This window comes from Rattus norvegicus, chromosome 3 (assembly GCF_036323735.1).
Source record: "Rattus norvegicus strain BN/NHsdMcwi chromosome 3, GRCr8, whole genome shotgun sequence".
Taxonomy (NCBI): domain Eukaryota; kingdom Metazoa; phylum Chordata; class Mammalia; order Rodentia; family Muridae; genus Rattus; species Rattus norvegicus.
The window spans coordinates 92,575,575-92,590,316 of record NC_086021.1 but is presented as its reverse complement, the minus strand read 5'-3'; the positions used below and the strand labels follow the sequence as shown (position 1 = coordinate 92,590,316).

At 34.1% G+C, this 14,742-nt stretch overlaps 3 protein-coding genes across 3 annotated transcripts in view; all 3 read left to right on the top strand.

The window, feature by feature from the left end:
• Positions 1–3,423: 3,423 nt before the first annotated feature.
• Or5be3 (olfactory receptor family 5 subfamily BE member 3) lies at positions 3,424–4,362 on the top strand. Its single transcript, NM_001000671.1, has one exon. The coding sequence runs from the start codon at positions 3,424–3,426 to the stop codon at positions 4,360–4,362; it is 939 nt and encodes a 312-aa protein (NP_001000671.1).
• Positions 4,363–8,055: 3,693 nt separating this feature from the next.
• The window catches only part of Or8h10b (olfactory receptor family 8 subfamily H member 10B), a 35,808-nt gene continuing 29,121 nt past the window's right edge, over positions 8,056–14,742 (top strand). The window contains exon 1 of the mRNA XM_063284273.1: positions 8,056–8,122. The gene's annotated coding sequence lies outside the window, so the exon portion shown is untranslated. The remainder of the gene's footprint in view (positions 8,123–14,742) is intronic.
• On the top strand, positions 13,061–13,993 carry Or8i2 (olfactory receptor family 8 subfamily I member 2). Its single transcript, NM_001000564.1, has one exon. It carries the CDS (start codon positions 13,061–13,063, stop codon positions 13,991–13,993), a length of 933 nt encoding a protein of 310 aa, NP_001000564.1.

Genomic DNA, 14,742 nt, shown 5'->3' with positions numbered 1-14,742 from the left:
TGGGCAATCACCAATTCCTGACTCTATTAATGTTACTCTGTTATACTTTCAGATAGAAGTTTAGGCTTTTCTGTGAGAGGCTCTACCCAGCAGCTGACTCAGACACATGCAGACACCCACATATAAGCAGTGGAGGGAATTTGGAAGAATGGGGGAAGGATTTCAGACTCCAATGAGGATAGGAACTCCTTAGGAAGACCAACAGTATCAACTAAGCTAGACCCTTGGGGCTTTCAGAGACTGAACCACCAATTAAAGAACATCCACAGACTGGCCCTAGGCCTCTGAACATACAGCATATGTGCAGTTTGGCCTCCATGTGGATCCAGAACAACTGAAATGTGGATTATCCTTAAAGCTGTTCCGTACATGTGGGATATGTTCTTCCAGGTGAGCTGCCTTGTCTGGCCTCATTGGGAGTGGACACATCTAGGCTCACAAAGACTTAAAGTATCACGGTCGGCAGATGTATCTAGCCTTGCAAAAGCATGAATTACCAAGGTAGGGGGAATACTCTGGAAGCCCCCACTTGCTCAGAGGAGAAGGGGAGGGAGGAGTGGGAAGAATGGTGAGAGAGGTTAGCTGGGAGGGTGCAGTGAGTGGGATATAAAGTGAGAAATTAAAAAAGAAAAATATATGCAAGTGACCCCTTTAGCCATATTACCAATACCACACACTATCTAGTGTATGCCTATATGCAGATGAAGATAAGTACACATATAGACTTCAAATTAAATCACCTCCATGTTTGTGTTTTCACTATATATATATGTATATATATATATATAATTATTACAAATAACAAATAACAATATAGTTATAGAATGAGTTTTCAGTAGGTGATATACACTAAAATCATGTATAACACATATAAAAGGATAAATAAATCAATGTTAAAATAGAAAATAATTTGATAGAAAATACATTTTCTTTCCATTATAGTATTTCATTTTGGAAGTACACCAAGGTCCTTAATTTCCTCAGGGCTAACTGTAGCATTTTTAATGAATCCCAGCATTTACAGTGCCCTGGAGATTCTATTCCCCCAAAGGCAAAAAGCCAAATATAAACTCAACAGTAAGGAAATTTAGACACAGACCAACTCTGATTCTTCACATCAGGTAGGCATCCTGCTTGTAGATTGCAACACAGCATTTATTAATATAATTGACTTCCCACGTCTTCAAACTGATCAATGTCCCTAAGCAGTAAAATAATGTGATGCAAAGTGTTGTCATTCTGAGCATGCAATTCAGGAAACGGATTCAGACAAATATCTCGGTCTGTGTTCACTTCGATGGCACACTGTAAGCTTATTCTACATTTCCTCAGACAGCTATGCTTAATGGTGTTTATCTTTCTTATTTGAAAGTTAAAAAGGGAATTTAGTGGAAGATATCATTTCTAATCAGGAAGGTTTCCTATTAACTACTTTTTTTTTCTGAATTTGAATAAGGAAACCATAAAATAAAATTTAGCTTCATTAGATCAACTAAGTATTAGACTGGGATTTTCATTTATTGAAATAAACTTACTCTAAGCAAAAGAAAAGAAAAAAACATAGTCCAGACAAAATAGAAATTTTGTAAATTAAATTATCCATTATGAAATCACTGAAATTGAACAAAACCAGAAAATATCACAAATTCAGTTTCCTTAAAATAAATCTCAATAAGGACAAATGCTGAAAACCATTAAACCAAAATTTATTTTAAAATACATTAATCTAAAATGTGATTGTGAAGTTACTCATCACACATTTATTTTGGATTTATTTTCCATAATTTTAGTCTTAGACCAGGAATGTATATGTTAAGTGTGACAGGTTTTCAGGATGCTTCCAGGTAAATCTACAACTTCCCTTTGTTTGAACAGAAAGCTGCTTAGTTGTAAAAGATGCAGAGAGCTTTGGTAGAAATAATCCATCATTATAGACTTGTGTTTTCAATAAAGTATAGAAAGTGAATACTAATTTGCAATATTTTACTAGTTATTTAATAGCTACAGAGAAATTTGAGCCTCTAATCATCCTTTACTATAAAGGTCAGGGAAATGTCTTTCTCAGGGTAATTCAGGTACATTGATTGTGAAATATTATATTTATTGTTGTTCAGCTAAAATGAAGTTTCCTGTCAAACTTACGTGAAATTCTCTAAATTCTCTAAATTTATCTTATTAAATCTCTGCTAGGCCAGCATATTATATATTCCTAGAATTATTTCATTTAGAATATTTCGTAAACATTAATTTCTCACGTATTTTTGAAATGTTACAAAAAGCCAGTGACACTGCATATTTGAGGCTATATTTTAAAATCAAGTTAGGCTAATGTTCTGTCTTTTGTGAACTGAAAGATGGATCTGAAAGTCATCAAGTACGTCAATAGAGTACACATTCTTGCTTAAATATATTTGTAGCAATTATTTCAGAGGTCAAAGGACAGAAGATAAAATCAGCACATTATAAAAATATCTGGTGCAGGCTAACCCACACTTAAAGAGTAAACGCTGTAGCAAATCAGAGCATTTATGGTAAGTTCTATTTATTGCATGAAAGCCAATTTTGTCCAGCACTGGAGCAAGATAATTTAAAGAGATAAAATTCATGGAAATTCCTTTTTATTTCATAGTGCTGATTCCCTGAATGTTATTTTCTTTTATTATATACTACAAATTGAATCACATTTTCTATATGTCTGTATATTTATGAAAACATACTTATGATTACAATCTACTTAATATATTTATATTATGTTTTACTCTTTAACTTTTCTAAATATGATACTGGATATTTTAGATGATTTTTATATTTAATATTTTAAATTTTATAAATTAAAAGGAAAGAAGTACAATTTCAGTCAAAAATACTATCTTAGTTACTTTTCTATTGCTGTGAGGAGACACCTGTCCAAGAGAACATTTTTAAAATTTTTTTTTCATATATTATATGCAGATCATGGCTCTCTTCCTTCCAATTCTCCAAATTGTTAATTGACAAGAGAACTTTTGTTTATTTGGATGTTTTATTCTTCACAGTAAATGTCCACTACTGGAAGGTGAAGTTCTTCTGACTTATTCTTGTAATTTAGAATATTCTCATATCAAGACACACTGGCTTAACTTTCTACCAGGAAACAAATTAGACTTGATTATTACTGTGTCTAACAAAGAGTGTTGCAGTTTCTGCAAGAATTTTCATTCATATAAGACACAATCCTATTTCCTTGATGTGAGCCAAGAAAAAAGTTTTTAAGAGCCAACTTTTCACACTTGGGTAATTTAAATATAATTTGGATTGTTTTATTTAATGATGAAAGCTTTGCAGATTTAAAAGATGCTAATTGAATGATTTCATGTCTATAAACTGTAATCTTTGGACATTTTTTCCCTCTTGTTACAGATCTCTTATAAAGGAGTCACATTAATGGCTGACAGAAATTTGACTGTGATAACTGAGTTTATCCTACTGGGCCTGACTGAGGACCCTCTACTGAATACTGTACTCTCTGTGCTGTTTCTCTTAATTTATGTCATTACTGTAGCAGGCAATTTCTGGATTATTGTGATAATTTTAGCTACTGCCCAGCTTCATTCCCCCAAATACTTTTTCCTTAGTCACTTGGCTTTCTTGGATTTCTCCTACTCATCAGTCTTTCTTCCCAAAATGCTGATAAACTACTTGGTAGGGCAAAACAGCATCTCGTACCAAGGCTGTCTTCTACAGTATTCCTGTGTCAACATGTTCCTGACTGCAGAATGCTTCCTCTTAGCTGCAATGGCCTATGATAGGTATCTTGCCATCTGCAGTCCACTTCACTACAGAGGTCTTATGACTCCCACGTTTTGCATCTACCTTGTATCAGCCTCTTATCTGCTAGGGTGTGCCAACTCCCTTACCCACTTGAGGAGCCTTCTCAATTTGACTTTTTGTGGGCCCAATGTCATTGACCATTATTTCTGTGACATTCCATTGCTCTTTCAGCTCTCCTGCTCTGATACCTATGCCAGTGAGGTTTTATTCGTTGTTCTTTCTGGTGCTACATCCATAACTACTTTTCTGATAGTAGTTAGTTCCTATTTGGGAATTCTTATCACTGTCCTAAAAACAAATTCTGCCAGGGGAAGTTATAAGGCCTTATCCACATGTGCCTCCCACCTAACTGTAGTAACTCTCTTCTATGGAACAGTGATATCTACTTACCTGGGAACCAGCTCAAGCTTCCCACAAGATACAGAAAAAATCTTATCTGTGTTTTACACACTTTTGCTGCCAGTACTGAATCTTTTAATATACAGTGTGAGAAACAAAGAGGCCAAAGAAGCCATGAGAAGGATGATTAAGAGAAAAATACTGTCTCAGTAAAATGGAGCTTATATGTTTAAGTCAAATTTATTAATTCTATAGACTATGTGTTTAAATGCCTAAATCAAGGTATTTTAAAAGACTTTTATGTTTAAACACACATTCATGTTAGAATTTTAATTTTAATGTTATTGAAAATATTATGTATTCACTATAATATTCATTATCACATATATTTGTGACATATATGCCACAATATATTATATATTATATTAATCTATTATAAATAATATATAATATTAAGTGATTGCAATTTCCTACTACATCCCTCAGCTACATTTCCTAGCTAGATCCCTCAGTTTGAAAGTTATTTTGAGGGCAGATTCAAATCACAAAAATTGCATTAATGTTACTGATGGAACATAGGTGAGGGCTTAAGTATGTCAAAAGAATATTGATGGAATAGAAAGCCAAGTTTGTTAATATTCATTGTGATCACATAAAGGATCCACTTTCTTAACAGTTACAGACACAATTACATATGTCTGTATATATAGTTTAATAGTAGAAGGGGAGACAGGGTAAATTTGCACAAAAAACAAATGATGTTTACTGAAAAACTAAAAGCAGATAGGAAGCATGCAGAGTGGTTGAATCATGCTACAGTGAGTTAGCGTTCCTGTCTTGTTCTCTAAAAACAGTAAAACTCCACATAGGAAGAATCATGGTACGTTCTCTTCTTTCTAGTGTGAAGATATCAAAAAGAGTGTATTATTGCCATATCTGTTTTCACAGACTTCTGTCTTAGGTACACATAAGGGTACTCTGACAGAAGTTTTTTGTGTTTTGTTTTTACTTTTGATTGCTGTTTGCCCTTCAGAATCTCATAAGTCTTCTTTTTTTAAACTAATTTCATGTTACTGATATCTACATTTCATATTTGTAATGCTCAAATTATGATTCTGAAAAATATAGTGTCCTTTATAAAAGATTGTTTCCTGGTTGGTGATCACCAACCAGGTAGCATACACCAGCTGCTATGAGGCCCCCAACAAATACACAATAGAGGATTGCCAGGTCTGGGTTCAATCAGAGAAGATGCTCCTAACCCACAAGAGACTGGAGGCCCCAGGGAGTTTACAGGTCTGGTGGAGTGGAGTGGGGACATCCTTGTGGAGACAGAGGTGTGAACAGGGAGAAGGTATGGGATGTGGACCAAGAGGGGAATAAAATCTGGAGTGTTCTGCTGTTCTGTCTAAACAAGGAAGCAAACACTAAACATGCTATCAGACATATTTTAATATTAGTAATGTGATTGCAAAATAAAAGTTGTGTTCATATGTCAAGAATAATAAATATAATCTCAAGTATTAGTGTATACAGATAAATAAACATCAAGTTTCAATTATGCCTATGAATTTTCATTTTTCATACAGCAAAAGTATAGACTTTTATGTAATATAAGTTAAATAATCTTTATTTTATTGTTTCTACATATACCACAGTTTATTTCAGAATAGTTACATAGAAAACATTTGCATCACATCTCACCAAAATGCATGTTTGTAAGTTTACCCTGTAATAAATTTTCAAAAACAAATTAAAATAGTTCTCAGGTTACCCAAAGAGCCTTCTGAATAACAGCTCATCATTACACATCTTAAGTTGACTCATATATACACTCCATTTTAAATATTGAGTAGATAAGACTTTTAACCTGCAAAATGATAATCAAATGATAATGAAAGTTTGTACATGATGATATATCTCTCCTGGTTATTTTCTGTTAACTTGACATAGCCAAAGCCATGAGAAAGTGGCCTTCATTGAGAAAATGCCTCTAAAAGATTGTGGTATAGGAAAGCTTTTGGGGTATTTTCTTAATTAGTGACTGATGGGAGAGGCCCCAGCCCATTATGGTCTGGGTATCCCCTAGGCTGGTGGTCCTAGTTTCTATAGAAACAGGGTTAATATTCAATGGTGAGCAAGCCAGTGAGCAGCATCACTCATGGCCTCTGCAGCAGCTCCTGTCCCCAGATTCCTTCCCCAATTGTGTGCTGGTCCCGACTTCCTTTGATGATAAGGAATGTTATGGAAATGTAAGCCCAATTAGCCCATTCTTCCCAGTGTTGCATTGATAAATGTATTTTACGAACAGAATAGTAACTCAAACTAAGATAATACTCTAATTTTTACATATATTTTTCCTGTGGATTTAGTTACTCAAGAAGACATATAACAGAAGAAAATATTTAAAGAGTGAAATTACATTCTGTTTGAGAAGGAGAGTATATCAGCTGAATTTTATAACAGTTATCCATGCAAGGAAAGGTCAATACAGCTGGTCCTTCATATAGCTGTTCCATGAAAACCTTCCAGAGATTGAAATCAAGAAAAACAAAGTAAAAATAATAACAAATATACAAGTAAATTACAGGATAGCAACAATAAACATATAATTAGGTTTGTTAAATTGCATGAAATATTAAGGGCAACAGAAAGTTGGGGGGGCATATTCTACAAACATTATATAGAGATATGGTACCACTATGTGAAGTCTCAAACACCATGCATTTTAGAATCTATGATGTATCTTAGGATTCATCCCCTGTGAATAACAAAAGTTTTAGAGAAAATACTTATATATTTTCATTAAGCTTCCTTACCCATTAGAAATTCCAAGTTCTAGACCATTTTTAAGTTTATGTTTTAAAGTGGTGAGAACTGAGAACAGGACACCCTTGGGGGGAATTAGAGGAAGTATTGAAAGAGTTGAAAGAGCTTGCAACCCCATAAAAACAACAAGGTCAAACAACCAGAGCTTCTAGGGACTAAAACACTAACGAAAGACTATACATGGATTGGCCCAGGGTGCCAACTGCATATGTAGCAGAGAATAGCCTTGTTGGGGCACCAGTGGAAGGGGAAGCCCTTGGTCCTGCCAAGGTTGAACCCCCAGTGCGGGGGATTATGGGGGGCTAATAAGGGGAATGTATGGGGGGAGTACCTGTATGGGGGATGGGGAGGGGAGGAGATGGGGGCTTATGGACAGGAAACCGGGAAGGGGAATAACATTTGAAATATAAGTAAAGAAATATATCTAATAAAAAATTTTAAAAAAAGAAGATACCGTTGCCCTTCCTTTGGAAAAAAATAAACACGTGGTGAAGTAGTATTTTGTTCCTCAGTATAACTAAGACATCCAAAAAAATGCCTGAGTAGGGCCACATTCACATTTTCACTGGACCTTTGGCTCTGTTACCCTGTCTCTTTCCTCTACAATGACAAAGTAACTTTGCTCAATGCCTGTAGAAGGGGAAGCGCTTGGTCCTGCCAAGGTTGGACCCCCCAGTCCAGGGGAAAGTCGGGGGGGGGGGTTGGTTAAGGGGAGGTGGATGTGGGAAAACACCATGTGGGGGAGGGGGAGGGGATGGGGGCGCTTATGGACAGGAAAATAGGAAAGGGAATAACATTTGAAATGTAAGTAAAGAAATATATCTAATAAAAACGTGGAAAAAAAAGAAATCTCCAACACACTTTTAATCTCAGGACTAAGGAAGCAGAGGCAGGCAGATTTCTGTGAGTTGAAGGTCAGCCTGGTCTACAAAATGAGCTCCAGGACAGCGGGAGCTGTTAAACAGAGAAAACCAAAAACCACAATTAAAAACCAAAACCCCCAAACAAAAGTCCAAAAAAAAAAAATCAACCACTTTCACAGGTATTCCCCATTATTACGTTTATGCATTCTGAAATAGTTCCATAAAAATTGTGTCATGGACAAAGTCAGCCTAAGCACATCTCTGTCTCTGAACATTCATTGGTGAGTCTTTCTCCCAGTTGCTCCTCGCATGGGTTTCTTGTTCATTATTCATCTTTCTCCTTTCTTTTGAAATCCACCGGAGCAGAAAGCCATTAATCACTAAAAGATTTCTACTTTTGTTCTTTCAGCTCTGCATGACCCTTATATTTTGTCTTTATATTTTTACTTCAGAGTCAAATTTCTAGGATACATGCTGCACCTTGCCTCACCTTTAATAAAGATTTCTCTAATTACTTATTTTTTCTTAAAATATCTAGCTTTTGTTATATCCTGTTATTGTGGATTTCATTTTATTTGATCACTTGATGTTTTTTCTCTCCTTTATAGTCATTGTTCTTAATGACAAACTTCAAAGATTTTTATTTCTCTAATAATATTCTTGGTAATGTTCCTCAAAATATTGGATTGCTTATAGCATTTCTTCAATCATATAAGTTTCTATTTTTAACAATCTCATGCAAGTATATAATTCATCATAGTATTATTCAATATTCCATTACCTTCTTTTATTCTTTTTTTACCATTACTTATTCATAGTTTAATAAAGTAGGAAATCATAGATTAGGGTCTTGAACATTGCTTTTGTGTATTTAGCTTAGAAGCAATAATTTTAAATCTGTACAATGCTTCACTTTATAATTGACAAAAACTGTATTTTTTCCTTGAAAAATATAAATATTTCACCAAGGAAAGACACATTGGCAAAAAACTAATATATACCAATAGACATTACCCCAAATTCATGTTTTATAAAAATTATATTATCCAAGATATTCTATTTTTGCATTATTTCATATTATATTATGTAAAATCTTAAAATTAACAAAAATTATGAATTTGTGAATACAAATAGGATAATTAAAGATAAAATATAAAGTCAGTAATTGAAATATTACAGTGTTGCTCAATCCTGGGTTTTAAATGCAACAGACAGACCAGTAATACCACAATTTCATGCAGTGATAATGTCTTCATTGGAGACATTTTCTTGCAATTTAGGTATAGACCTTAGAGTATAATTAAAGACAAACCTCAAGAGATCAAATATGGCAGCTGGAAAACTTCTTTATTAGGTGATTTTAAGATTATGGAGAGGTCTGTGTTTCAGTGTCTGCATACCACAGATTGTTGGAGACAATCCTTTGTTGTGCAGCCTCTATAAATATGCTGGCAAGGGATCATTTTCAACACGGATACAGGATTGAGGGAAAATAGGAGTTCTAATATGCACAAAATAATTGACTTAGTTAATTTACCTATTCTTTCTAATTCATCATGGTAAGGTAAATTAACAGCTATCAATATCATGATATATACAATGGTACACAATAGAGGAAAATAACTGTGTTAAGTAACACCATCAACAGCAAGACTGATAATCATGGATCCAATTCACTGTGTCAGTGAATCATGGTACTTAGAGCTTCAAAGGAGGTAAAAGCTATTATTATCGAGGTAAATGTAAGGTTGCAGAAAGAGAAATATACTTTCTATGTAAGTCTTGTAAGCATCATAATCTTTTCATAACTCATGGGCAATTTTCTGTAGATATATCTATAAAATTTTGTCTATGATTTTCACACTAGATGTCCTTTTCCTTTTACAAATATGCATGTTTCCTAAGAAATTTAGTTCATCACTTTATAGAATTATTAATTGGCTATTATCTCTATAAAGCCAACTGTTAAGCACAGCACTTGGATATTCTGAATAACTTCTCAAAGCTGAGAATTTAATTGTAGAGTATTTGTCAGGCTCCTTCAGTCAGGCTACGTGGGTAGTTATGCTGTGGACTCGGAAATTAATTTTTGCTAAGAAGAAGAAATGACAGTGTGAAGGTCATTTTAATGTAACTGGCATACAGGTTGCAAAGCAGTTGGGAGGCAGGCTAATGTAGAGGTCTCCTGGTGACAACATCCTAAATGTCAGCTTTGGAGATATTGAGGACAGAATAATTTCTATTTGCCTCTCCCGTGATTGAGACTTTTAGAGTATGGATATAGACTCTGAGATTGTTCACTGGACAAAGAAATCTACCCCCTGTACTCTGAGACATGAGGATTAACCCATCTTTAGATTAGAAGACTATATTTTTTGGGGGGGGGCGAGCAGGCCAGAACCAGAACTAGTTGACTTATACTGAAAGATGTGATTAGGTCTACACAGCCAGAGGTGATCAGGTCCATGCAGCTGGAGGCAGAAACAACAGATTTCTGGCAGGTCTTATTTCCCAAGTATCCTTTTCCTTCAACTTTTTTTGGTGAATCGGTCCTCCATTTAGGGGAATGACTTAAGTCTGAGTCTCCTGTTATGTAAGTGTGTTGTAAATTTAGCATATTCTAATCAACCTTTCAGAGTCATTTTTATATAACTGATTTGGATACTACTTTACAGTAAAAATCTCTTAAGTAAACTTTGTTTTGCTTTTCTTGCTTTAGGCTTAATTTTGACAACATATAACATACTGTATGATGTCAGATAAAATCGCTCAAAAATCAGCTTTTCCCTGAAAAAATTACATTTGTACTGAAAATGACTGACCATTAACTTGTATATCTTAATTATTTTTAATATGTTACAACAATGATATCTTTTGTAAGATTAGGGTTTTGAAATTTTATCCTTGCTATATTTGATCTTTATAGAAAGTACTTGAATTTTATTTTATAGATATTTTAAAATACAATTGATTTTATAGATATTTTAAACTATTTTAAAGTTATTTTAGTATCAAAATAAACTTTATACCAGCGCACTGAGGCTGGGTACCTCGTTTTTCTCATTCCTTTATAATATGCTTCTATTAAATATCATTTTATATGTGAGTACATTTTACTAAATAGCTAAGTAATATCCCAAGCCCTTGTAATCTTCAGGAGAAATGACTTAATTAAAGGAGCTTCTTTTTAACCTAGGATCACCTGTCATGTTTTGATAATATATTCTAATTTTGATCAGATAGCGAACTTCAGGGACACCACATATGTGCTTACCTTGAAGTCTACACAGAGTACACAGAGGCGTTGGAGGTGATACTTTGGTTGTTTTCTGAGAATTTCCAAAGCCAGTGTTTGTTTAAACTCACTTAATTTGGTTATCTTGCTTTACATATTATTTCTGAACAATGTATCCATTTTTAAATAGAATGATATTAAATAATGTGTTCACAGCTGTTAGTATGTGGTGGCAGAGAGACCTTTCCATAGATGAAAGCACTGGAGTTAGTATTACTCTTCTTTGTCAGTTCAGTCCATTATATAACAATTGATGTGTAAATCATTACAGATCTAGCATGACTGATTTCTTTCACCTTTCATCTCTTGACCGAGGCTATGGAATGTGAATGTAGAGATTTTTAAAGGTGGGTTAATAGAGTAAATTTTAGAGAATGTTTTGGTTGTTCACTCTAAACTTTGTGAAATGAATCATCTATTCCTGTCATGGTAGTCCCTGGCTCAGGTAGTAACTTAGGGAGTCCAGAAAGGTTTCTGTTGAGAAAAAAGAAAGGCAGTCTCTGCCACTAAGAATATTTTTAAATTATTGTAATATAAAACTAAATTTTCTCTTTATGTAGCCTAACGTAATGAAGTATAATTTTGTATATAATTTTGTATATAAAGATAAAAATTTGATGTTAACAAAATGTGTATTGTTAACATTGTTTCTAACAAAAAATATTCAGTGAAAAACAAGTAAATACACTGTCATTGATCAATTTCTCTATAATAAATAAATAGGAATATTTGGGGGCATGAGGCACATTAAATGATCACTTGATTATACAAGATTCAAGTACCTTTGGTATGATGTGTTGTATATAAAAACAGATTTGCTTCATATGCATGGTAGTTTCACTTTTTCTTATGTGTTTGTAAAAGCATTGAAAACGTAAGGTCTCCCATTTTCATGAGACCACTTTCTAACTCTTTGGTTTAAATGTTTGTTTTCAGCATTTTCCTCACAGTTTTGGGAACCACTTTTGAACAATGAACTTATTTTCTGATTTCATGTGTGCTGTAATTGGATATTTTCTTGACCCCTACCTTCATAGTTGAAAGTATTGGAATTATGTTTTAAATGAAAATCTGCAGCAGGACTTAAATCATCAATGGACAAAATGTACAAGTGACAGAAAATAGAGAAACATGAAGAAATTTTTATGTGAATACAATTTGAGCTACATGTTTATAGTTTTCCAATATAAAAAGTAACAGACATATACTGATTCTGAGACTATATTGGATGTTGTCATTTTGTCTACAACTTAATTTAAGGTTGTTATATGACATTATAATTAAATGAATTAGTTATAGTTTCTTTCTTCAAGTTTCTTTTTAAAAGCTTTATATTTCCTAAGGCTACAATACAATTGATTCCAATAAATAAATTCATAGGAATAAAATTTTGTCTCAGTAAGAGAGTTGGATAGAATATAGTGAAACTTAGCAGAAGTATCTTGTAATTATTCTGGACACTTTGTCTTGATATTTTGAAGCATTAAAATATTCTACATAAGAATTCATTGCAATATCCAATAGAATCTGTCATCTTCTTTAAAATAAGTCAGAAGCTGGAGATGTGGCTTAGAGGTTAAGTGAACCTAATGCTTCTTCAGAGGACCAGAGTTGTGGAACACCACACATATCAGGCAGCTCCTCAAAATATGAAAATTCAGCATCCAAATTTCCAACAACCCCTTCTAATATTTTCAAGGATTTTCATTCAGGTAAAACACAGATATGCACACAAGTAAAAAATTGTTAAGTAATTAAAATTAATAAGAACTTCATAACATCATCTTTGAGCATTTACTACCTATCCATTTTGCTGTCAATGCTGGAGGACAAGTAGTCACTGATTGTTGGATCTTTTCTCTTTAGTGTGCCTTTAATTTTTTACTGTTTATTCAAGTTTAAGTCAGTGATTACATCATAAAAAATGACAGAGAATAATTTCACAAAAGTGACAGTCTTCATGCTTAGTGGATTTTCAGATCACCCGGAATTACAAGTCAGTCTGTTCTTAATATTCCTTTTCATCTACTTATTCACTGTGTGGGGCAACATTGGGTTGATCATGTTAATTAGAATTGACTCCCAGCTTCATACTCCTATGTACTTTTTCCTTAGCAATTTAGCATTCATTGACATATTTTATTCCTCCACTGTGACACCCAAGGCACTAGTTGATTTCCAGTCCACACAGAAATCAATATCATTTGTAGGCTGCTTTGTTCAGATGTACTTCTTTGTCGGTTTAGTGTGCAGTGAGTGTTTCCTTCTGGGATCCATGGCTTATGATCGCTATGTAGCAATCTGCAATCCCTTACTATATTCTGTGATTATGTCCCAGAAGGTGTGCAACTGGCTGGCAGTAATACCATACATGATAGGCTTCACAAATTCTCTGATATCCATCTGTGTGATAAGCAGTTTGCCTCTCTGTGATCCCTATATTAATCATTTCTTTTGTGACACCACAGCTCTTTTAGCCCTGTCCTGTGTAGATGCCTTCAACACAGAATTGGTGATCTTTGTTCTAGCTGGTTTCACACTCCTCAGTTCTCTTCTCATCATTACTTTCACTTATCTGACCATCATCTCAGCCATCCTTAAGATTCAGTCAGCAGCTGGCAGGTGCAAGGCTTTTTCTACATGTGCCTCTCACCTCACAGGTGTCACTGTCTTCTATGGCTCCTTGATTTTCACCTATTTGCAACCTGATAACACATCATCCCTCACCCAAGCTCAGGTAGCCTCTGTATTCTACACCATTGTCATTCCCATGCTGAACCCACTGATCTACAGTCTGAGAAACAAAGATGTGAAAAATGCTCTTCTGAGAGTCATTGACAGAAAACTCTTTTTGTAACAAACCATGTCACTGCAAGTTAAAAAGAACTTGATGATTTCAAATAGTTGATTTAATAGTTAGGAAATAGAGTAACTTCAAAAAATATAACACAAACTTATTGATACTATACTATCTTAGAATTTGAAATGTGAACCAATATTTGTTTATGGGTTATACTAAATTATTAAAAGGTCATTTCAGAGGGGTTGAGGATTTAGCTCAGTGGTAGAGCGCTTGCCTAGCAAGAGCAAGGCCCTGGGTTCGGTCCCCAGCTCCGAAAAAAAAAAAGGTCATTTCAGTTCATAAATTGCTCATCTAATAAAAATATATAAGGCAATTAAAAAATCTGCGCACATTTCAATGGCATATCATAACACAAAGTATAAATATTCTTCTGTACAGATTCTTTTCTATATGAATGATTTAGATAATTGTATATATGTACAACATTCATGTGTGCCTGGTGCACATGTAGACCAGAAAAAGACATTCTGTCTTCTGACACTTGAGTTATAAATGGTTGTTGGCTACCACTTGGGTGCTAGAGCCAACTTGGTTTTGCAGGAGCAGGCTATTGATCCACTTAACCATAAGCGGTCCAGTTTTATGCCACTTAAATGTAAATCATGCTTTGAGATGTAAATTTACCGACTCATGCTCAGCTGTCTTGTAAGATTTCCACTTTATTGAATCTAGTGTAATAAACAATCAGTGTAATTTAATCTATATTTATTTTTATATTTATTTGGTGTTTAAAAAGTAATGAT

Bases quoted from the DNA above. Each gene is read 5' to 3' on its own strand.
- Or8i2 (NM_001000564.1), top strand. From the start codon at position 13,061: ATGACAGAGAATAATTTCACAAAAGTGACAGTCTTCATGCTTAGTGGA.
- Or5be3 (NM_001000671.1), top strand. From the start codon at position 3,424: ATGGCTGACAGAAATTTGACTGTGATAACTGAGTTTATCCTACTGGGC.